Source organism: Populus nigra, chromosome 16 (genome assembly GCF_951802175.1).
Source record: "Populus nigra chromosome 16, ddPopNigr1.1, whole genome shotgun sequence".
NCBI lineage: Eukaryota > Viridiplantae > Streptophyta > Magnoliopsida > Malpighiales > Salicaceae > Populus > Populus nigra.
In genome coordinates, this window is record NC_084867.1 from 10,682,931 (window position 1) to 10,703,630 (window position 20,700).

General features: G+C 33.3%; 3 protein-coding genes, 1 long non-coding RNA gene and 1 other non-coding gene across 6 annotated transcripts; 3 read left to right on the forward strand and 2 right to left on the reverse strand.

The window, feature by feature from the left end:
* Positions 1-2,506: 2,506 nt before the first annotated feature.
* TRNAR-CCU (transfer RNA arginine (anticodon CCU)) lies at positions 2,507-2,579 on the reverse strand. Its single transcript has one exon. It is a non-coding gene; the product is annotated as a tRNA-Arg (tRNA).
* Positions 2,580-3,373: 794 nt separating this feature from the next.
* LOC133676081 (probable polygalacturonase At1g80170) lies at positions 3,374-5,902 on the forward strand. Its single transcript, XM_062097653.1, has 9 exons — positions 3,374-3,511; positions 4,068-4,205; positions 4,311-4,505; positions 4,599-4,619; positions 4,759-4,966; positions 5,054-5,135; positions 5,229-5,337; positions 5,450-5,563; positions 5,654-5,902. Exons 1-9 carry the CDS (start codon positions 3,374-3,376, stop codon positions 5,900-5,902), a joined length of 1,254 nt encoding a protein of 417 aa, XP_061953637.1.
* Positions 5,903-7,957: 2,055 nt separating this feature from the next.
* LOC133676034 (ribosome production factor 2 homolog) lies at positions 7,958-10,854 on the forward strand. Its single transcript, XM_062097607.1, has 6 exons — positions 7,958-8,138; positions 8,259-8,462; positions 9,532-9,777; positions 9,856-10,098; positions 10,179-10,244; positions 10,416-10,854. Exons 1-6 carry the CDS (start codon positions 8,070-8,072, stop codon positions 10,530-10,532), a joined length of 945 nt encoding a protein of 314 aa, XP_061953591.1. The 5' UTR covers positions 7,958-8,069; the 3' UTR covers positions 10,533-10,854.
* Positions 10,855-11,805: 951 nt separating this feature from the next.
* On the reverse strand, positions 11,806-12,842 carry LOC133676035 (uncharacterized). Its single transcript, XR_009835542.1, has 2 exons — positions 12,197-12,842; positions 11,806-12,085 (listed from the first exon to the last, which is right to left on the reverse strand). It is a non-coding gene; the product is annotated as an uncharacterized LOC133676035 (long non-coding RNA).
* A 555-nt stretch (positions 12,843-13,397) lies between these two features.
* On the forward strand, positions 13,398-19,022 carry LOC133676033 (DNA-(apurinic or apyrimidinic site) endonuclease). 2 transcript variants are annotated; one of them, XM_062097605.1, is made up of 10 exons: positions 13,398-13,720; positions 14,376-14,468; positions 15,152-15,296; positions 15,668-15,869; positions 16,945-17,023; positions 17,267-17,328; positions 17,659-17,745; positions 18,017-18,120; positions 18,303-18,331; positions 18,687-19,022. In XM_062097605.1, exons 1-10 carry the CDS (start codon positions 13,466-13,468, stop codon positions 18,762-18,764), a joined length of 1,134 nt encoding a protein of 377 aa, XP_061953589.1. In that variant the 5' UTR covers positions 13,398-13,465; the 3' UTR covers positions 18,765-19,022. The 2 variants fall into 2 exon arrangements, with proteins under 2 accessions (XP_061953589.1, XP_061953590.1); XM_062097606.1 differs by lacking the exon at positions 18,303-18,331.
* The last annotated feature ends 1,678 nt before the right edge of the window (positions 19,023-20,700 follow it).

Below are 20,700 nucleotides of genomic sequence, written 5' to 3' on the forward strand. Positions count from 1 at the left end.
GAAGAGCTGATGGAAGAACAGAAGATGAAGCTAAGCAAGTGATCCCGTTCGAAGTGCTACTCTTTTCCACCACTCTTGTTCTTGCTGTTTTGTTATAGACACGTATTCTTGTGCCCAGTAGCGAAGAAGATAAAGTCCTTTCATGGGATCTGAAGCTGCAAATGGAGGAAGTCTTAGTTTGGGTTATGGAGTAAGAAGCAGTGGCAGTAGTGGAAGACAATGTAGCTAAGGAAAGAGAGATGGTAGTTGTTGATGATGATGCCATGTGTCTCTCTTTCTTTGCGAAATAGCATGTTTCTTTGGTGTCTTTTTAACGGTTTTTCGGTTCCAGACTTATCCACCATAGCGCCACAAATTGTTTTTTGGGATAGAAGGGCTGGGCTTGGGTTAGTTTAGGCTCAAATTTAGGAGCACAAGCCCTGCTAAACTCATAGTTATAATAAGAAATGGCCTAGCTCGATAGGTCAACTAGATGACGGCGGACTTGAGGCCTATTCCAGGTTGGATTAGTTAAAAAATTAAAAGTATTTGTGAAATAATTGGGTTGGAATTAGATTTATAACTGTATTCAATTTAATTTTTTTTATTTAAACTCGAGTAAGTTAGGTATACTGGATTGGGATTCTCGAGTTGAACTTATATTTCTAAATTTCATGGGTTCATGTTTAAAAGCAAGCCTACAATTATAGGTTCCATGGCATCCTTAATATTAGGTTTACACCATTATTAAATTATATTTACCTCCCCCTCCCCTCCAACAAAAAGACAAGTTCATTCTTGTTATGTTAAATCAATCTAATAGAAAACCTCCACTTGCCACGGGGGTCATTGCGTTGAAAATCTGCCTATCCATCGATAGAAGCGGTAGCCCTTCTAAATCAGCCCGTCGATTTGGTCACAGAACAGTCTCATTGTTTTGCTAAGAACACAACTACGCTCTGATACTACTTGTTATGGGGTCAATTTTTCATCCCAAAAACAAACCTCGCACAGTAATCTAGCCTTGCTAGACTCAACTTTTCCCTTACCATACTCGTATTTGCCTAACAACTAAGTGTTTTCCTCACCAAGAGGTTTTCCACACTCTCTCTCATTACATAGACAAGCGGAATACACAAGCAAAGAGGCAGCGAAACACTTTAAAATTATAAATATTATAAATAGGTTAATTTTTAAACACCTTTAGAAAAAACCTAGGTTTTTACCAAAACATCCTTTGAGGATTCTTTTCTCAAAAAAAAAAAACTTTAAATAACATCATTGTTTTCTTTTAAAAAAAAAACTTGGATTGACTTGAGTCAGTCCACGTAATCCATGACTCTAGTGTTGGATTGGATTAGCCCTTGAGTCAAGTCTTATAAATATGTCTAGAACTACCTGTTTCCTTCTCTTTTTTTTTTTTTAATTTCTCTACCAATTTCAGTATAATGACCCTTTAGGACATCACTAGTTCACAAGGTTGTGCTATGTTGTGGCTTTAATTTAAAAAAAAAGTTAAAAAAAATATACAACTCATAAAAAACCATTTTCATTATTATTAAACCCAAGTCAATGTGTTAACTCTAAAACCTTCTTTCTTGACTCTTTACCTATCCAGTGTTTAAAACTAAATAATGTGAGAGTTGTCTCATAATATTCCAGTCGACTTAGCGGGTTCAAAGGCAACCAGGATGATTAGTAAAAAAACATGATTTGGTTTTAAAAAAAAATTCAAGATAATCTTGTTTAAAAAATTAAGACGTCAACATATTAGATCGACCCAAACTTCGCAACTTAATCCATCAAATTTATAATCCAGGTGATGGATTTTATTTTTTTACTCAATTATATGATAACAGAAATAGATACTCGCAAAATCAAGCACAAACTAAGTTTTAAGATATTTGTTTGAAATTGAAATAACTTTTTTAAAAGTAAACTAAAATAATTTATGAAGAAAAAATTTAAATTAAGCTAATATTGAAAAAAAATTGAGGGAAAATGATGGAGAGAGAGAGAGAGAGAGAGAGAGAGAGAGAGAGAGAGAGAGAGAGAGAGAGAGAGAGAGAGAGAGAGAGAGAGAGAGAGAGAGAGAGAGAGACACCAAATAGTAAAGAGAGTGTGAGATGGCAACTCAACTTCTTCTTTTTTATATATAAGTGTTAGGTAATAGCAAGTTTTTCAAATTGTTTGATATATAAACATAAATAAAATAAATTTATCTTTGATATTCATGGTCAATAATAATATAGTATTTATCATATTAATATATTTATAAAAATAGTTTATTGATATGTTAATGTATTAGGTGGCAAAGAGTATATTTACTGTTATGAAAATTGTGGTGTCACACATTAATATTGTTAGTATTCTAAAATCGTATTTAGTTTTAAAATAAATCACTTAAAATTTAATTATATAAAAACTCATCCTTAAGGAAATTTTATAATACCACAGTTAGAAAAAGAACTATGCAACAAACAAACAAACAAACAAAAAAGGAGAAGATCAGCCAAAAGGGGTTATACGCGCCAGATAGGGGTCGAACCTATGACTTTCTGCTTAGGAAACAGACGCTCTATCCACTGAGCTACAGGCGCTTCTTGATACCGTAGTGGTTATAATTATTTATATTCTCTTATTTACGTTTACTTATTCATAATCATAATCATAATCATTTTGATAAAGCAGGTTCAAATCTAAAGCTATCGGTGTGTTTTTGTGCGTGTACCATATTCTTCATGTACCGTTTTAAAAAGGTGTGGATTCTTTCAATTGGTAGACAAGGACTATGTAGTATATATGCTTCAATTTAAAAAATAAAGACCATATACTTGCTAGTACAAATCAATTTATTCGTCTCCACATGCCCACAAAAGTTGATAGGGTGGGAGGACCGTATCTTTTTAGCTTTTTATGAATACTACAGGGATTTTATAAAAAATAATAATAAAAATCAGTGGGGGCTAAGCTATGATTACCCAAGCTAGCTAATTATAAGCATGGACATCAGCGGACACCAAGAACAGAACATATGATCATCAGACAAAGCTTTTTTCCGGATAAGATCTGGTAATAAATATTGCATCTTTCTCTTTACTTAATTTACAGCTAGATATATATGTGAACTACAAAATAGAGAGGAGATAGTTAAATACGGCAGAAAATCTAATTACAAGGCAAAATCTTGTTAGAACTCAACCTCTTCATACCAGAAAGAAGGACAATTCTTTTCAATCACAGTTTACATGTTTGAATCTAAAACAACCACAAGAAATCCAAAGTGTACGTACATATGTACGTACATACATACATATATATATATATATATATATATATATATGATCATATATTATTTTTTTCTGTCATAGCTAGTAATTAACTAATAATAACTATGGCAAAATATTTCTTGCTTCGTCTCGTTTTATTTCTTGGTACTGCAGCTACTTCAACTCAATCTCGAAGCTGTAATCAAGTTTACAATGTGATTGATTATGGAGCTGTTGGAGACGGGGATACTGATGATACCCAGGTTCTTTTATTTATTTATTTTGTTTTAATCACTAATATTTGCTTCTGGCTACCTAGTTTTATTTATTTATTTATTTATTTATTTTCATGTTCGTATTTTTGGGTCTTAGTTATTTGTTGAAAATTCTGGTCCAGGCTAAATATTTATGAAACAATCGGTTCTTAATTAAATATTAATTAATCAAAGGTTAACTAATTGATTACTCATGTCGAGCAAACTATAAGTTCTTTGTGAGGTACGTACAATTAATCAAATAATTATTCTCTTCTAAGAAAAATCGCTTCTCTTTCTTTCTGTCCATGACGAATATCAAATAGCTGTAACCTAATTGAACGGGAGAATATCTATAATTTTTTTTTAAATAATAATCCTTATCTAAACAGGTAGTGCGAGTAAAGTAATTAAGAAGCAATAATAACTTGGTAAAAAAAAATCTATCAGAAGTGAATATTATTATTCTTGTAACATGCATCTACTGAGGAAAACTCTTAATTCATCAATAATAATAATAATAATAATAATTGTGGTATTCCATAAATATGATTTTCTCTCTCAGGCCTTCAAGGATGCATGGAAGGATGCGTGCAAGTCTTCATCATGCTCACCGATCATACAAGTTCCTAGTGGCAAATCATTCTTGCTCCAGCCCCTGACCTTCAATGGCGAATGCAAACCCGATCAGATTATTTTCCAGGTAATTAATTAAACACTCAATATATTGTATACATTACCCCTTTATAATTATATAAACTTGATTGATAATCACTTTCTAAATGCGAATTCACTATCTTAATTGTAGATTGATGGAACGATGAAGGCACCAAGTGATCCCAGTGACTGGAAATGCCAAGAACACAGATATTGTAAGCAATGGATTACCTTTGATGAGGTTGATAACCTTATGATTCGTGGCTCCGGTACCATGGATGGTCAAGGATCAACATGGTGGGAACGTCATTCCTCTTGTAAAGATCACAAGCATAGAGATAAAAGAGTGAGTCTAATTCGTTTTATATATATAATTAATTACTTCTTATATTGGCTCCCAAATTGTTAATTTTGCTAATTAATCTTGCACTCTTGGCAGGTTTGCGGTAGAAAACCAACGGTAAGCAACGATCCTCATAATTAATGACCCAATTATAACCAGAGTTCGGCTGGCCTAATATTTCTGTTCAACTTTGGATTAAGTTTTTTTTCCCACCATCTATTTCTCTAATATCAGTTGATTGATTGAATAAATTTAGGGTTTAGTAATATCAAATTCCCAGAATGTTCATCTCGAGGGCTTGACGTTCAAGGACAGTCCACAGATGCATATGGCTTTTGAGAGATCCGAGTGGGTGTATGCCTCTAACCTCACTATCCAAGCCCCTGGAGATAGCCCCAACACCGATGGAATTCATCTCCAGCATGCCAAAAATATCTTTATAGATTATAGTCGCATCATGACTGGTGAATTCATGCTTCTTGTTAATTAATTTCATTTATTTTTGCTATATTTCCTAGTTATTTATTAAGTGCATTAATTTGAGATTTTAGGTGATGATTGTATCTCGATCGGGGACGGTTCATCCCAAATTAATATTACCCGTATTGCATGTGGTCCGGGTCACGGAATAAGGTATGGGAAAATAAATTTTTTAATTAATTATTACCCTATTATTTATCATAATCAAGTAATAATCATGTTTTTTGTTTTTTTTTTTTTTCGAAGCATTGGGAGCCTAGGAATAGATGGAGAAAATGAGACAGTAGAAGATGTCCATGTTAGCGACGTTGTATTTACAGAAACTACAAATGGGGCCAGGATAAAGACTTGGCAGGTAATTGGTTCTTAATTAATTTTAAGTGAGGATATGAATAGTATTAATAATAATTTAATTTAATTTTTACATGTCATAATTGCCATTTTAATCCCTAATCTCACGTAAACAGGGTGGAAAGGGGTTTGCTAGAAACGTTGTCTTCGAAAACATAAGGTCTGAGGGTGCAAGAAACCCTATAATTATCGACCAATATTATTGTGATCATAAACATTGCACAGATCATGTGAGTATATATATATATATCCAACCATTTAAATCTCTTTTCCACATCTATCAAAGATTTTTTTAAAAAAAATTATATATTTTATTGCAGAGTTCAGCAGTAAAGATTAGCAGCATTCGATTTGAAAATATATATGGGACATCCCACAGAAAACCCGCTGTGAATATCGCTTGCAGTAAGTCAGTGCCGTGCACTGATATCGTGCTCAGCAATATTCATTTGGAGGCAGCAGGCGACGGCGACGGCGACGGCGACGAGCCATTTACATATTGTGCGAATGTTCAAGGACATGCAATGGGCCATGTCTTTCCACCACTCACCTGCCTGTCTTCAAATTAATCATCAAGCTCGTCTGCCATTGACGAACTAATTAAGACGTGATGCTACATGCATATATATAGATCCTTTAAATTTGTTATGATTTATGGACATGGTGTATATATATTTATCCTATTTCATTGGTAATCCTTATTGTTATTTTTATAATTAAAGGAAACTTGCTTGAGGTGAGAATTCACTTTCTTATCTTTAAATTAATTGTTTCAGTGTTATTTTAATTATTAAAATCAAAAAAATATTTCACAATATAAATATCTTTTTTATTTTTATGATTTATGAGCATGAGACTTGGATAGTTTTAATTTCCCCTCTAATTACAAAGGAAGGATTTGAACTTGAAATAAAAAAATAAATTAAGAGGTGATTGGTTGAGCTACAAATTCTTTAAGATTTTCAACGTGATAAAAGTCTCACACCGCATAATAATTTTAAAATGATATCAAAACTTTGATGATCAAGCGGTCACGAGTTCGAATCTTATCATCCTTATTTATTTGATAAAAATTAAGCATAAGGTCTTATGGGCCTGTGCAAATTTTAAGTCTAAAAGGTTTTCAATTGAGAGAATATGTTAGAGAATAATATATATAAATCATATTTTGGAACCTCGCCTAAAAATTTAAGCTATTGGGTTGAGATAGTTTTTTGACAGTCATCATGTAGTCCAACCATTTGTTATGGTGGAAAAAAAACTATTAATAAATTGATATTCTGTTTTCAAAATATTACCTGGCTTTATAAAATTTTATGAAAAGAGGTGAAGATACTCTTGTAGTTTTTTACCCCTTTCATTTATTATTAGTAGAAATTTAGTATTAAGTGTTAAGGGGTATATTAGAGTGTAGTAACTATTGTTTTTTAAAGTGTTTTTTACTTGAAAATACATCAAAATAATCTAAAAATATAAAAAATAATTTTAATTTTTTTAAAAAAAACAAGTTAAACCCTTTAGCCAAACACACCCTTGCATGGAGAGGGGTAAAGAGATTTTGAGAGGGAAATTTTTGGCTTTCGGGTCCTTCCCTTCCCCTTTTTTTTTTTTTTTTGAATATTACACTTTTTTTTCAAGTTCATTTTGTACTACAATTATATATTATTTAATTTTTTTTAACTATAAAAAAACTGATTTTATCTTTATTTTGACTCATCATTATCTATAATATTAACATTTGAAAATAATAAAATTCCAACAAATTTTATCAAAATTATTAAATTAGATCCTTTTTTTATTAATATCTTATATTGATTTTTACTTATTTAGAGAAAGATATTAACATAAGTTGTATTATTTCATTTTAAAAATAGTACTAATTTATAAAAAAATATTTATTAAAATAAAGGTTCATAAAAGTTTTTATTTATACTTATACTATTTATAAATTATATTCACAATACATGTAATTAAAAATAAATCTTTCGAATAACAAGATTCGTGCCAATACCAACCCTAAATAAAAATAATTCACATAATATATATATATATATATATATATATATATAACATTATAATAACAACAATGAAACTCCTTTTCTCTTTTTATTTCTTCTATTTGACAAACAAATAATTGGATTTTTCTTATATGAAAAATATATTTTTAATTTTTAATTATATATACTGGTAAATGAATTGGTATAATTTTTTTAGTATTATTATTTTCAAGAGATCTAATTATAAAAGATATGCAACAGAAACATATACACAAACTACTATCTATTTTATATCTATATCTTTTTTTTTATTTCAATGTAATATAAATTTATTTATATGTTTTAACAATAAGCATACTAATTCAATAATAAATTGTCAATATTTATTTTAAAAACCTAAAATATAATTTAATAAATGATAAAAATATTTTAATTATAAATAATCTAAAATAATCAATTAAATATTATAAAAAAAACTATTATTTAATCGTTGAATAATACAGTCCAGAGCCACCAAAACCGTAGTTATTAAAAAAGCAAAAAGCTCTTAGCAGTTTCAAAGCCCAAGCCCAAACGAGCAAACAAAAGGCCCAGCTCAGTCCACCTGCCTAAAACCCCACAAATAATCTCCTCCATCCCTTACAAGCAAAAACCCTAGCTAGCTGAAATAGAAAACACGGTTCTCGCTCGCCTCTTCCTATTTTCTCTTCGCATACAAGAAGAAATCTGAAAATCAGTGATGTTGAAGGTTAAAACCCCGAAGTACGGAAGAGTCAAGCGAGAGCTTGAAAAACGAGAACCAAAACTTGTAAGCTCTCGGCAACCAGCCAGCCAGCCATCCAATCTATCATTCATGTTTCTCTTTGGTTTCTATCAAAAAGGATAATTTTTTCTTGATGGTTTTTTCCTTTTTTGTGTTTTAATGCAGGTTGAGTTGGCGAAGAAGACACTGATACTACAAGGAACAAAAACAAGCAATGTTTTGAATACTGTATTGAGTGAAATATATCATCTCAAGAGAGATAACGCAATTCGATATACGCGTAAGAATGACAGTATAAGGCCTTTTGAGTCCGGTGGCGAAACTTCTTTGGAGTTCTTTTCTATGAAAACCGATTGCAGTATCTTTGTGGTGAGTTTAGTGCCAAAGCGTTGTTCAATAAGAAATATGTATTGTATTTTGTGGTTTTACTTCATTTTTTTTAATTGTATTGAATTGGATATCGAGTTCTTTTCTATGAAAACCGATTGCAGTATCTTTGTGGTGAGTTTGGTGCCAAAGCTTTGTTCATTTAGAAATATGTATTGTATTTTGTGCTTTTACTTCTTTTTTTTTTAATTGTATTGAATTGGATATCGAGTTCTTTTCTATGAAAACCGATTGCAGTATCTTTGTGATGAGTTTGGTGCCAAAGCTTTGTTCAATTAGAAATATGTATTGTATTTTGTGGTTTTACTTCATTTTTTTTGTTTTAATTGTATTGAATTGGATATCAATCTTGTTTTTATGCATGCATTGCTCGAAGACGAGTACTGTAGTAATTTGATTTGGAAATTGGCATATGAGTGTGGTAGGTTATGCAAGGACGGATATTTGGACGTTTTCTCTGTTTTCAATATGATTAGGATATTGAGGAATAGGAATGGTGCTGTTTTTTTTCTGACATTGATGCTTAGTTTCAAAGCCAGTGAGGCAATTTGAGGTGATTTCAGAATGCTGCTAAAGTGTTGAAATGATTTTCTTTACATAAGATAGTAAGTTTTTTAAGATAGGTGAAACGTTTTTTATTGTCTTTAAAAGTGGCTCTAGTTTTTTTAAGATATTTGCTGGTTTTTATTATTTTGTTTCTTCCTTTGCTATTTGCTGAATGTATGCCTTTTATTGGGTTCATGAATTTGTGATACTGTGCGTTATATATTCTATGCAAATTACTCGACATGATCTTCTATAGCAACATAGCTATGTGTATTTTCTGTTGTTGGAATTGCTTTTTTGTTCAATTTCCACCTATTTTTACATGTAACTCTCCACTGTCGCATATTTTCCCTGCTTGTTTTTTGATCTGAGTGAGTAATGGAATTTGCTCACTGTTGATTTTAGAAATAAACTGCTGCTTTCTTTGCATCATATTTTTTTTTTCCTTGGAAAATGTGATATTGCCACATCTACTTAAATATGTCTCTTGGAATGTATTTTGCAGTATGGTTCCACTTCAAAGAAACGTCCTGACAATCTTGTCATAGGGCGAACATATGACCACCACATATATGATCTTATAGAAGTTGGGGTTGAAAATTTTAAACGAATGGATTCCTTCACTTATGATAAGAAACTAGCTCCGCAAGCAGGATCAAAACCTTTCATTGTTTTTAGTGGAGAAGCATTTGAGAGTGTAGATGAGTTGAAACATCTGAAGGAGGTTTTGCTTGAGCTCTTAAGGGGAGAGGTTTGTTTCTTCTACCTTTGCTCCTTCTGTTCTCAATTTTAAAAGATAACTAAATAAGCTTTGACCCAATTCATGCAGGTTGTGGATAATTTGAATCTTGCTGGGTTGGGCCGTGTTTATGTATGTACAGCTATATCTTCAAATCGGGTGTTCCTCACTCACTGTGCAATGCGGCTAAAAAAGTCTGGCACAATAGTCCCAAGGATAGAACTGGTAGAAATTGGCCCTTCCATGGATTTTGTAGTTCGTCGTCATCGTCTTCCTAATGAAAGCTTAAAGAAAGAAGCCATGAAATCTGCTAAAGATAAGCTTCATAAGAAGGTTAGCTAGCTAAATACTTACCCCTTTTCATCTGAGAATGAAATGGCATTTCGTTAATGTTGCCAGTTTTCTGCTTGCAGATTAAAAATGTTAGTAAAGATGCTCTACAAGGGAAGCTTGGAAAGATTTATGTACCTGATCAAAAGGTAATTAAACATTTATTCATTGCGAGGACTGTTTGGGGGTGAATCTGATCTCATGCTAGATGTGGCCTTATTTGCCCATGGCCAGCAGCCATGTTTAGTTTTAAATTGCGTCTCTTTATTGTAACCTCTCTATTTTTAAGTTTTGTGATGTGGATGATTTTGTTTCTTTAGGTTGGAGAGATGGCGCTACCTAACAAAGCTAAAGGAGTGAAGAGAGAGCGCCGTGAAGCTAAAATGAAGAACTCAAATAATGAGCGCGCATCAAAAAAGCAGAAAGAAGATTCTTAGATAAATACTTCGACTCCCAGGCTGCTGCTGTATTTAACTTTATGTTACGTGAAGAGAGTGTCGCCAAGATGGAAGAACTAAAATATTGAACCTGAGTTTCTTAGATAATTATTTCGACTCCAAGCTGCCGCATTTAACTTTATGTTTTTTCTTTGTTGGGGAAGGAGAGGGTAACTGCATTCTGATCTAGTAGAAATCAAATGCGGCAGATAGAAGGAGCAAATATATTCTCTCTTACTATTTCCATATAGACTTGTATGCTTATGAGATTTTGGGTATTTTCCGCAGCAAATTATATTGCTTTCAGTTGCAGATGTCAAAATTATACTATTAGCAAGTTCAATTTTTTCTGTGAAATAACCCGAAGAGGTTCAATTTTTATACATTCTAATAGCAATCGGAACATCAGAAAAGGTTTTCAAGGAAAAAAGAAGCTTTTAGTTGCTCTAGATTTAATTGGGTAAATTGGGCCAGGCATGTAAAGCGTTTGCAGTGAAGAAGCTTATCACCAGTAGTCATGACAAATATTACAAATTTCTCTGTCAATCTCTGTTTTTGTTTTTACAGCTTCATTTGTACCTAATCATCCTATTCCATGGAGCTCATATTTGCATCTAGGAATGCTACTGCAGTTTGTGAGAATAAATTGCACCGAAGTAGTTCACAGGATTTGTTCCTGGAGGTTCTTAATCAATTGACAAGTTCGTTTCTGAGTCGACATGTATAGTTGGTTACTAGCTGTAAACATAATGCCAGCAATATCTTGGCAGATTTTCCTGATAACATCATGGCTAAACTTTTGCAAGTGCAGGCACAAAAGCAGATAAGAGATTGGCAGCAGCATTGATAGCATTTGTTGCTGCGGGGAGAAAAGCCAGAACTGCCGGGTTTCTGTCATCTTGTCATGTCTAGGGTAACGGTTGGAGCCATTGTAATTCCATGCTGTTGTCTAAGCATATTGGCTTCCCTGCCTTCATTTTGATCCCATGATTGTCATCCAACCAAGAAATTGGAGATCAGATTTAATGAAAGAAAATCAGAAAGTCGGGGAGTCATAAAATACCAACATGTTCATATACATGTCTTTCATGGTACCCAAATGTAAACTTGTATAATTCTCTGGACAAACTTTGCTTGTGAAGTTTACGAATATAAAGACTAGTAAATGTAGACCAAGTTTGTCATCCAACATTTTCAGGTGTTTAACATTTTCCTACACAACAATCTGTCGGTGAACAACTGGTAGCTGAGGAAGGGCTAACAGCAAGAGTCATTCTGACAAGTTTATTTACTTGTATTTTTTCGAAGGGTAATGGAAACAGAAAGCTTATAAATATCTGAACAGATGTAAACATAGTACATAGCCCCTTATCAAATCCACGATTCTTGAGCTCTTGACACAAAGCACAAGTCTCGGCAGCAGTGCACTAGCCAATCCACACAAGGGTCCTCCTCCAAGTCATATTGGCCCCTTAATTTTGAGCAATAGCAACATGAGTAGAAGCATGCAAAACCCATCAGTAACGCTTATACTGCTCCACTCATGAAACATGCTGCAATTCCACCCAGTAAACATGCAGTTTAAGCCATGAAAGAAATTTTAAGACATGAAAGAAAATCTTTATTAGAGAATTAAAATCAGCTGATCGATTAGCTTGGCTTACTTGTGGATGCTCCATTCACGATTTAAGCAATCTGTCCAAATGTGATTCAAGGACAAAGGCACGATCACACCTAAGAAATTAAAGTGCTAGTTAGTAACTAAAGAAAAGGCTACAATTAAGTAACGATACTTGATAGTTTTAGCTAGAAAACTGGAGAATCTAGTTAAGTTCTAAATATGCTAATTTTCAGGATTATCACAGCAAAGGCGAAGACCAGTGGCCACTTCCCTGCTACATCACGAACGTGCCTCATGGCCATATGTGGAGCATAAGGGTGTATAGGATTGGGTTTTGGAACTCCTGAAACAAGAATTGGACCTTGATGGACATCAGCTGAGTATCTTGACTGGTCATGTAACGGAGGATGCATCTTGTTATAAAATCAACTATCTATTTTTTTACAATCCAACAACTAGAAATAAAAATCAAAACCCCTTCCTCTTCAAGTTCCAGGAAACTCTATGCAATGTTCTCTGCCCTCATTTCCTTTTAGTTTATCTGGTTTCTGAGTGATTCTTCAAGCAGTTGTTTTATCTTGAGTCCAATTTCCTGGACTATTTCTCCTCCTTTGAAAGTTTCTTGGAAGATTACAAGTCCCGGATTTTAACTTGTCATTGACCAAGACTAGTCAGAATTCAGTATCATATTATTCTTGCTTCATAGCTGATAATTAACACATAATTATATATTACATGTTACAGTAGGATAACAATACACGAGGCTGGCCATTCATTACCATGAAACGTTACTGATTGTTGATGTAGTGCCTCTTAAGAGGGAGCACAGTACTATTATTAGTACCCTTTACAAAACAAGAGGGATTAGGATTTGAGTTAGAATTCTAGATTAAACAACACATCATTAATCATAAAAAAAAAAAAACTGACATCGTCATCCTGCTCCTCAATGCAACCATGCAAGCCCAAGACAAATGAAAGTGAATTGTTGTTCACTGGTTATAGTCTACTCTTTCTTTCCTTGTCCTTTGTTTTCTTCAACTTTGTCTGTTTTCTACTGTTCCACAATCAGATTTTAGCTGAGAAAGATTTCCAGTATAGGCTTAATAATCAATATAGTCCAGATTTTAGCACTGTGAGGCCCATTTCTTAAAATGAAGTTGCAAGGCCTACACACTTCTCCAGGGCCCATTATCTCTCTAACCTGGATAGTCCTCTTTTTTTTGGGATATTTATTTATTTACTATACGCGTGTGTGAATGGGGTTTTTGGTTTCCTGTGAGAGTGTACTTTGAGTTTTGAGCCTGTAACAATGAAGCGATTTTTCAAGCCAATAGAGAAAGATGGTTCTGCAAAGAAACCAACACTGTCCACAAACCAAGAAGACAATGAAAAGAAAGAGGCTTCAGAATCAGAGGAGACCAACAACAATGGCAATACGATGAAGAAAGAGCCATTAAAGTTCGTTACTTGGAATGCTAATAGCTTGCTACTTCGAGTCAAGAACAACTGGCCTGGGTTTTCAAAGTTTGTCTCTGACATTGATCCTGATGTCATTGTCATACAGGTGAAAAACGCAAGCAAATTCTCCATCTTTTGATGTCATCTGTCTCCGTTTTTATACGGGAACTTAATTAAATTTGGTTAATGGGTGTAAAGGTGAAGTGGGTTTTTGATGATTGATTATACTAGATTATAATGCCTAGCATTGTGATCTTTTAGTTCCCTATTGTCTAAAGTTGGAATCTTTTAGCTGAATTTTTACCCTTTGTAGTATTTGGTTTGATGGATTTTGCATGTTTTTGAGTTTGATGTTGATTTGGTTGGTATCCAAGGAAATTCAAGGGAATTGTGTGTGTGCATGCGAGTGCTTGAGGGTAGAGACATTCAAGTTTTTAGTTGTTTAAGAGGGGTTTTAACTTATATAATTAACTGAAAAACACGGTTAAGTCCCTGGTAAGACCGTTGATACGAAAAAAACGAAGGGAAATGTTTTTTTTTTCCCTTCTTTTTATGTATTGAGTTAATGAGAAGGAGGAGCCTAACATTTTCTGATTTATTTAGTGATCTTCTTCCCTACCGAGTCCTTCACATTTGAGTGGATCGTAGTTTAAATCTCATTTATGGCACGTCAATTTGGTTCAGACTCATGCTAATCCTAAGTTGAATGAACTTTTGATAAGTATGGGATGATAAGCTATGCTACTGAACATTATTGGTAGGAAGTAAGGATGCCCGCTGCTGGCTCAAAAGGTGCACCTAAAAACTCTGGAGAGATCAAAGATGACACAAACTCTTCTCGTGAGGAAAAGAAGGTAACGTTTGTTTATATTACAATAATAAGACAATTTTGTGTAAATAATTTTTTCTACATTAATTTCTATTCCTTTTCTTTTTTGGTTTCAACGGTAAGGCTATTCTCAGGTCACCATGAATTTCTTTAGCTTGGTGCTTCATAGAGTTGCTTTAGGTGTTATAATGGGCTCATCATACTATGATGTGGGGTACTCATGCCAAAGAGATGAATCCTTTATTGAGCATCATCTTGTGCCGGTTCAATATTCCCAGAACCTCATAGTTTTTTTCTTCTCATACTTTTTCGGCTTTCGGTGATATGGAACATGTCTTGCCTTATCAACCCATGCAAGTTCTGAAGTTTTCAAGGTTTGATGAATGCTTGATTGTGTTTTAACTTGCCCATGTGAAATTGGACTGCTACTTCGGAAATTACCAATCTCTCATTAAGATGTCTTGGTTATATATTAATCGGTGAAGCGCTACTAAATTTGATGGAGTCAGCTAAAGTTAATGCAGATTCTGTGATGAACAATTTGGCGTGTTTTCTGATCTAGAAATTGTAACTCATTGGTTAGTATTGTTACTATTGGCCTTTCTATAAACAATGATTTCATGTAATTCTACTGCAAGGGATGTGTATAAGACTCAAATTTCTAATGTTTAACACAACCTGTAATTAGTTTTTTGTCGAATCATGCAGATATTAATGCGTGCTCTTTCCAGTTCACCATTCGGAAATTATAATGTTTGGTGGTCCCTTGCGGATTCAAAGTATGCTGGGACTGCATTGTTAGTAAAGAAGTGTTTTCAACCAGTAAAAGTCTCTTTTGCTCTTGACCAAACAGGTAGCTCGGTTTGAATCTCTCATTGGATCTTTCACTATCATCAATTAGACCTAACTGCTTTGTTTCATTAAGAATATTTCTATCCAATGCCTACCTTTAAACACTGTCATGTGTGCGCGCGCGCGCTCACAACATAACCCATGATTGTATGCTTTTTCCAATTTATAACATTTCAACTTTTCAGGACACAATACATGCTTATGTCCACTATAATTGGAGAATGCTTTTTTTTTCCTATAAATTTTAATTTTAGGTTTTTTCTTTACACTAATTTGCATTTGCACACCTATTCCTTAGGTCCTTCCTTCTTTCCCCTTTTCCTTTTGCATATAAAGTGTCAATCTCTTAAACACTCTATCTTTGTTGTTTAGCTTCAAAGCATGAACCAGATGGAAGGGTTATTTTAGCTGAATTCAAGACATTCCGTTTACTAAATACATATGCACCAAATAATGGTTGGAAAGAGGAAGAGAAATCATTTCAGAGGAGAAGGAAATGGGATAAAAGAATGCTAGAGGTTGTTGTGCAGTTATCAGATAAGCCTCTTATATGGTGTGGTGATCTGAATGTTAGGTTGGCATTTTTTTAATTTTTTTTCGTCTTTCCTTCTTTTGCAGTGGATGGGAGGTTGTTATTGCCCCACTTTCAATTGTTTGTCTTCATTTTTCATTTGCATTTCTGTGTTTTGACTACTTAGCCCAAGGATCCAGCTGCTAATAATCTATGTGGTTGGTTTTAAACGCTATAATTGATCTTGATAGATGTACTGACCTGAATATTGTTGTGTGACTTAAGGATGTCAATGCTGCACCGGTAACCTTTGCATCTTTCTTTCTAGAATGGCACATGCTAGTACAGGATCACCTTCATTCACAATTTGGAGTATAAAGAAACGCATACCTGTGAAAATATAAAAATAAACATTAAATATAAAACTTTATGATAAAGAAAATATAATAGTAGTCCATATCTTGTCTAAATTCATAGAACTCTTTGAATAATATCTAATAGCTGTATTGCATAAGACAGATGTGGGACAAGTTTGGGGAAAGCTGTAGATGTTTGTTTCTAGGTTAGATTTATATAATTTTGTGAGTTTAGAGGCTTCTAAATTGAAAATAGATCTAAAAGTACATAAAATGGAACAAATCATGGCAGTACACTACTTGTCTTACACCACTAGATTTAAGGCATCACTCAGTTGAAAAACCCAGGCATCGTGCCTAGGGGTAAGAAATCAATCCTTAAAGAAAACATCGCACTTTCAAGAGACATAAACCAACCGGTTGCCCTTTTATTCATAACTTCCTGCTGAAATTGAAAGACTGCGATCATGTTTATAAGTTTGAAATATTCCTAATCATAATTAGACTTGAACTGCTAAACAAGAAACATAATTTTCTTACTTTGACTAGGAAAGAGAAACCTAAATGAGAATTCTAAGTCTTTGAAATTAGATTATAGTTGATATTTGATAAATATCTTGAAAATATTCCTCTTTGGAGGAAATTTGCCCTTTTCTTTATGAGGACAAACAAGCCTGTTATTGATTTTTCAAGAAAATGTTCATGCAATTATTCCTGCTTCTTGAAATGCATTCAATGCTTATTCATGAGGCTTTCCCTCAATCTTCATTTTCAATATGCAGCCATGAAGAGATAGATGTGAGTCATCCAGAATTTTTCAGTGCAGCAAAGGTCAATGGCTATGTTCCTCCAAATAAAGAGGTGCTAGCATTTTGTCTGGAAATAACTGTGGCCTGCTTTAGTTTCCCAGTAATATTTTGATACATGCACAATCTTGTAAACTTGCCTCTCAACACCAAAACTATTAGAAATGGTAGACAAGTTGATGAGCTGCTGAAATGGGAAGGAACATATTCATTCTTTGGGGTTCCAACTATTTAGTATACTTCTCTATCCCAACAGTCGCTAACATAAATGCATTTGCTTGACTTTTTGATGTTGTAGGACTGTGGACAGCCTGGATTTACCTTGAGTGAGAGGAAGCGTTTTGGCGCTATACTGAAAGAGTGCGTGATTCCACTGAAAAATATATACCTTTGTGCTTTTAAAAAGCAATTAAGATGCTGAAACCATGTGCCATTTTTTGAGAAAGAGATTGAAGTTGCTTAAAAGTGATTAACAGCAACTTGTACTGACAATTCCTTTCCCTTCTCTGCCAAACAGTTAGATATAAAGTTGCAGTGTTTCATGTTTGATATTTTATTATCTCCACTTAATCTTTTTATCTCATGGAAACTGGGTTTATTGGTCATAGTTTCATTCTTGTTCTTTGAGTAGAATATTTCTTTTTCCAATTTGTCCTGCTTAATGTAGTTTTGTGCTTCATTGTGCTTTAGGGGAAAGCTGATAGATGCATACAGATATCTGCACAAAGAGAGGGACATGGAGCGTGGCTTCTCATGGTCTGGAAACCCCATTGGAAAGTAAGAAAAAGTGTCATATAGTTCAGTAGCTCAGCATGCATAGGAAATATATGCTGTAAATAGCGCTTTTAAAATATGAGCCATCAATTACTGGATTATGAAAAACTGTACCTTTTTCATGCATTACAACGCTTATATTTGTGTGTTGTGGGGAATGATTTGTATTTCCTGATGGGCAGTTACCTTGTAGGTAGCGAGGAAAGTGGATGAGAATTAATTTTTCGTGTGGTGGAGAATGATTTGTATTTCCTGATGGGTGGTTTTCTTGTAGGTACCGAGGAAAAAGGATGAGAATTGATTATTTCATTGTTTCTGAGAAACTCAAAGATAGGATCATTCAATGTGAGATGCATGGGCATGGAATTGAATTGGAAGGTGATATATCTTCACACCTTTTCCTTATGCTATGCAAGTACTGGAGACTAATAAATTGAGTTAGAAAATCCCTTACCATCGATTTAATTAGTTGAAAATAGAAACCGAAGGATTCCTGCTCTTCTTTTATTTGGCAAGACATTGAAACTTCACTGTACAACTAACCTCTCTATATCTATTAGCAAAGCCAAGTTTCATCACTGAACAGAAGGTAATGCTGCCCAGAGGTCCCTTTTACTCTTATCCTTGGTGATTGGTCTCTACAGTGAGATCTTAGGCTTGCGTGGTTTGATGATAGTGCATGCCTGGTCTTTATATTTGAAGTTGATAAATCATCTGCAAGAAATAAGACTTCAAATTGGACTCCATTCATATCGACATTTTTCATTTCCAAATAACACCTTCTAGCAAAGGCACTTCTTAAAAAATACATTCATGATGCAGAAAAATGCATTTTAAATTAACAGCCTATCTCCTCAACAGCAATAAAGGAACTGCAAGCATTCACACAAACTTCCAGTACATAAAATCATATAAATGCTTCACTGATCTTGGATTGTTGACAGGTTTCTATGGAAGCGACCACTGTCCAGTCTCTCTTGAGCTCTCTCCAGCCAGTCCTGATTCCAATGAGAGCTGACTAGCCATGGATAAAAACTTGTTATATATGTCCTTTTTTTCATGGTATTACTGTCATCTTTCAAACGAGACTCTAATATTAGATGTATTAATATTTTAGTGATTTCATTAACCCTCTGTTCTTCCCTCCCCCCATTAAAAAAAAAGAACTTGCATTGTCAGGTGTAAATCAATATTCGCACATCTGGAAGTCAAATGTTCTAATGGCAGGCATGAGAAATGAGAATGGTTGGTTATTGCCTGCCTGGAAGTTCAAGGCCCCATTTTATTAGTATTTCTTTAACAAAATTCTTTCCTGCTAGTTCTAATGTCACTCATGCAATCTTCTCTTTTCCTCCTCTAATCTAATGTAGTGCAAAAATATCTTGGATGGTGATTTATGGAGTATTTATATATGTTGAGATTCTCTTTGGTGGGTCCAATTTTATTGACCACCACGTTGTGGTGGAATCACATGATTATTGAATCTGCTACTGTATAATTCCACATTTCCCACATTAATAAATTACAGGGCATGCATTGCATGCAGCTAGTATTATACAATTTCTGCATTGGCCAATGCAGTACGGGCATACATAAATGAATAGCCTCTAAAGAAAACATAAAATCATATGTTGTTTAGTTTGCTGTGGTCTAGGTTTGACATGGCAGTGGCTTCCTCGTCTCTCCGAAAAGTAAATTACAAATTCAAGTAAAATGGAAAAAGAAAATCTGTATCCTTCCATGCTTTTCACTAATATTAATATTATTTCCAACAAATAAATTATATTCTTTAAAATTATAAAGGGTGGTAATAATGAAGGCAATATTAGTGGCAGCCGGTGACAAAATGGTAGCAAATGAACAATTTTGATTAGGTTGATCAAGTCATACCATGTCAATTTTTATTTAAAACCTAACCTGGATCAAGAAATAAGTCAGTTAGGTCTAAAGCAATCTGTGTCGTTGCACACAATTAACTATTCACCGTAATAATATAATTATTATTTTACCCTTCCTAGAAAAAAATTCAATTGCCCTATTATTGGGGTAATTCAAGCTTTTTGCTAGTCCCATTAATTATTATCATATTGAATGGGAAGAAATATGTATTTTTAACTTTTTAAGCACATTGGAATAACTAGATTGACTTTACAAGATATTTTTTTAAAATTAGCATTTAGAAGCTTTTTCAGCTTTTTAATTTTTAAAGCTCGGTAAAAAAAACTAAATTACTTTTAAAAACAAAAAATTATGACTAGTGTACATTAGCTATTTCATATTTTCATCCTTGGTTTTTATTTATATAATCAAGTTAAATGAAAATGATTTGGTCTTTTAATAAATATAAAGTATTATTAAAAGAAAAAATTGATTGGCACTGGCAATGCCAGCATGTAAAATGCTCTACACTATTAGAGTGACGCGTGAGGAGGTGTGCGTCAACAAAATGGTGGAATTCAGAATGGAATTTGAATCATTTTATGTGGTGCAAAAACCTCTAGTTTGGTATCGATAATTTTTTATTATTATTTTCATGTCAAATTAAATTTTTTTATAGGCCAAGCTAGCTTACTCAGGCCAATCATTTAACAAATCAAAAATCTTGGTTTGATATATGGTTTTTAAGTTGGTGAAATACTATTTTAAGCTTTAAAATGATTTTATAAAGGTTTATATGATGCTTTTGGAGTGTGTTTTTTTTATTAAAACAAGTTGAAATTTTAGTTTCTGACGTCCCAAAACCAGGACAAAATAAAATAAAATAATTATTTTGGTTAAAACAGTATTAATTTTTAAATCATGATGTTAATGAAAAAGGTTGTTATTGTCAAAATAAAACAAAATAAAATAAAAGGTATATAAACGAGGAAAGAAGATTTTAACTGAAAAATATTTTTTCTCCGAAATTTTAATCATTGTTTTTTTATGAATATTTACTTTAATCATTACATAATTAAA

What these genes read in the sequence shown, in the direction of transcription:
- LOC133676033 (XM_062097605.1), top strand. Translation starts at nt 13,466, where the DNA reads ATGAAGCGATTTTTCAAGCCAATAGAGAAAGATGGTTCTGCAAAGAAA. An exon ending in TGTGGTGATCTGAATGTTAG is followed by an intron (nt 15,870 to 16,944) that starts GTTGGCATTTTT and finishes TTCAATATGCAG; the next exon opens with CCATGAAGAGATAGATGTGA. An exon ending in TCTGGAAACCCCATTGGAAA is followed by an intron (nt 17,746 to 18,016) that starts GTAAGAAAAAGT and finishes GTTTTCTTGTAG; the next exon opens with GTACCGAGGAAAAAGGATGA.
- LOC133676034 (XM_062097607.1), top strand. Translation starts at nt 8,070, where the DNA reads ATGTTGAAGGTTAAAACCCCGAAGTACGGAAGAGTCAAGCGAGAGCTT. An exon ending in AAAAACGAGAACCAAAACTT is followed by an intron (nt 8,139 to 8,258) that starts GTAAGCTCTCGG and finishes GTTTTAATGCAG; the next exon opens with GTTGAGTTGGCGAAGAAGAC. An exon ending in TTGAGCTCTTAAGGGGAGAG is followed by an intron (nt 9,778 to 9,855) that starts GTTTGTTTCTTC and finishes CAATTCATGCAG; the next exon opens with GTTGTGGATAATTTGAATCT.
- LOC133676081 (XM_062097653.1), top strand. Translation starts at nt 3,374, where the DNA reads ATGGCAAAATATTTCTTGCTTCGTCTCGTTTTATTTCTTGGTACTGCA. An exon ending in GGGATACTGATGATACCCAG is followed by an intron (nt 3,512 to 4,067) that starts GTTCTTTTATTT and finishes TTTCTCTCTCAG; the next exon opens with GCCTTCAAGGATGCATGGAA. An exon ending in TTTGCGGTAGAAAACCAACG is followed by an intron (nt 4,620 to 4,758) that starts GTAAGCAACGAT and finishes GAATAAATTTAG; the next exon opens with GGTTTAGTAATATCAAATTC.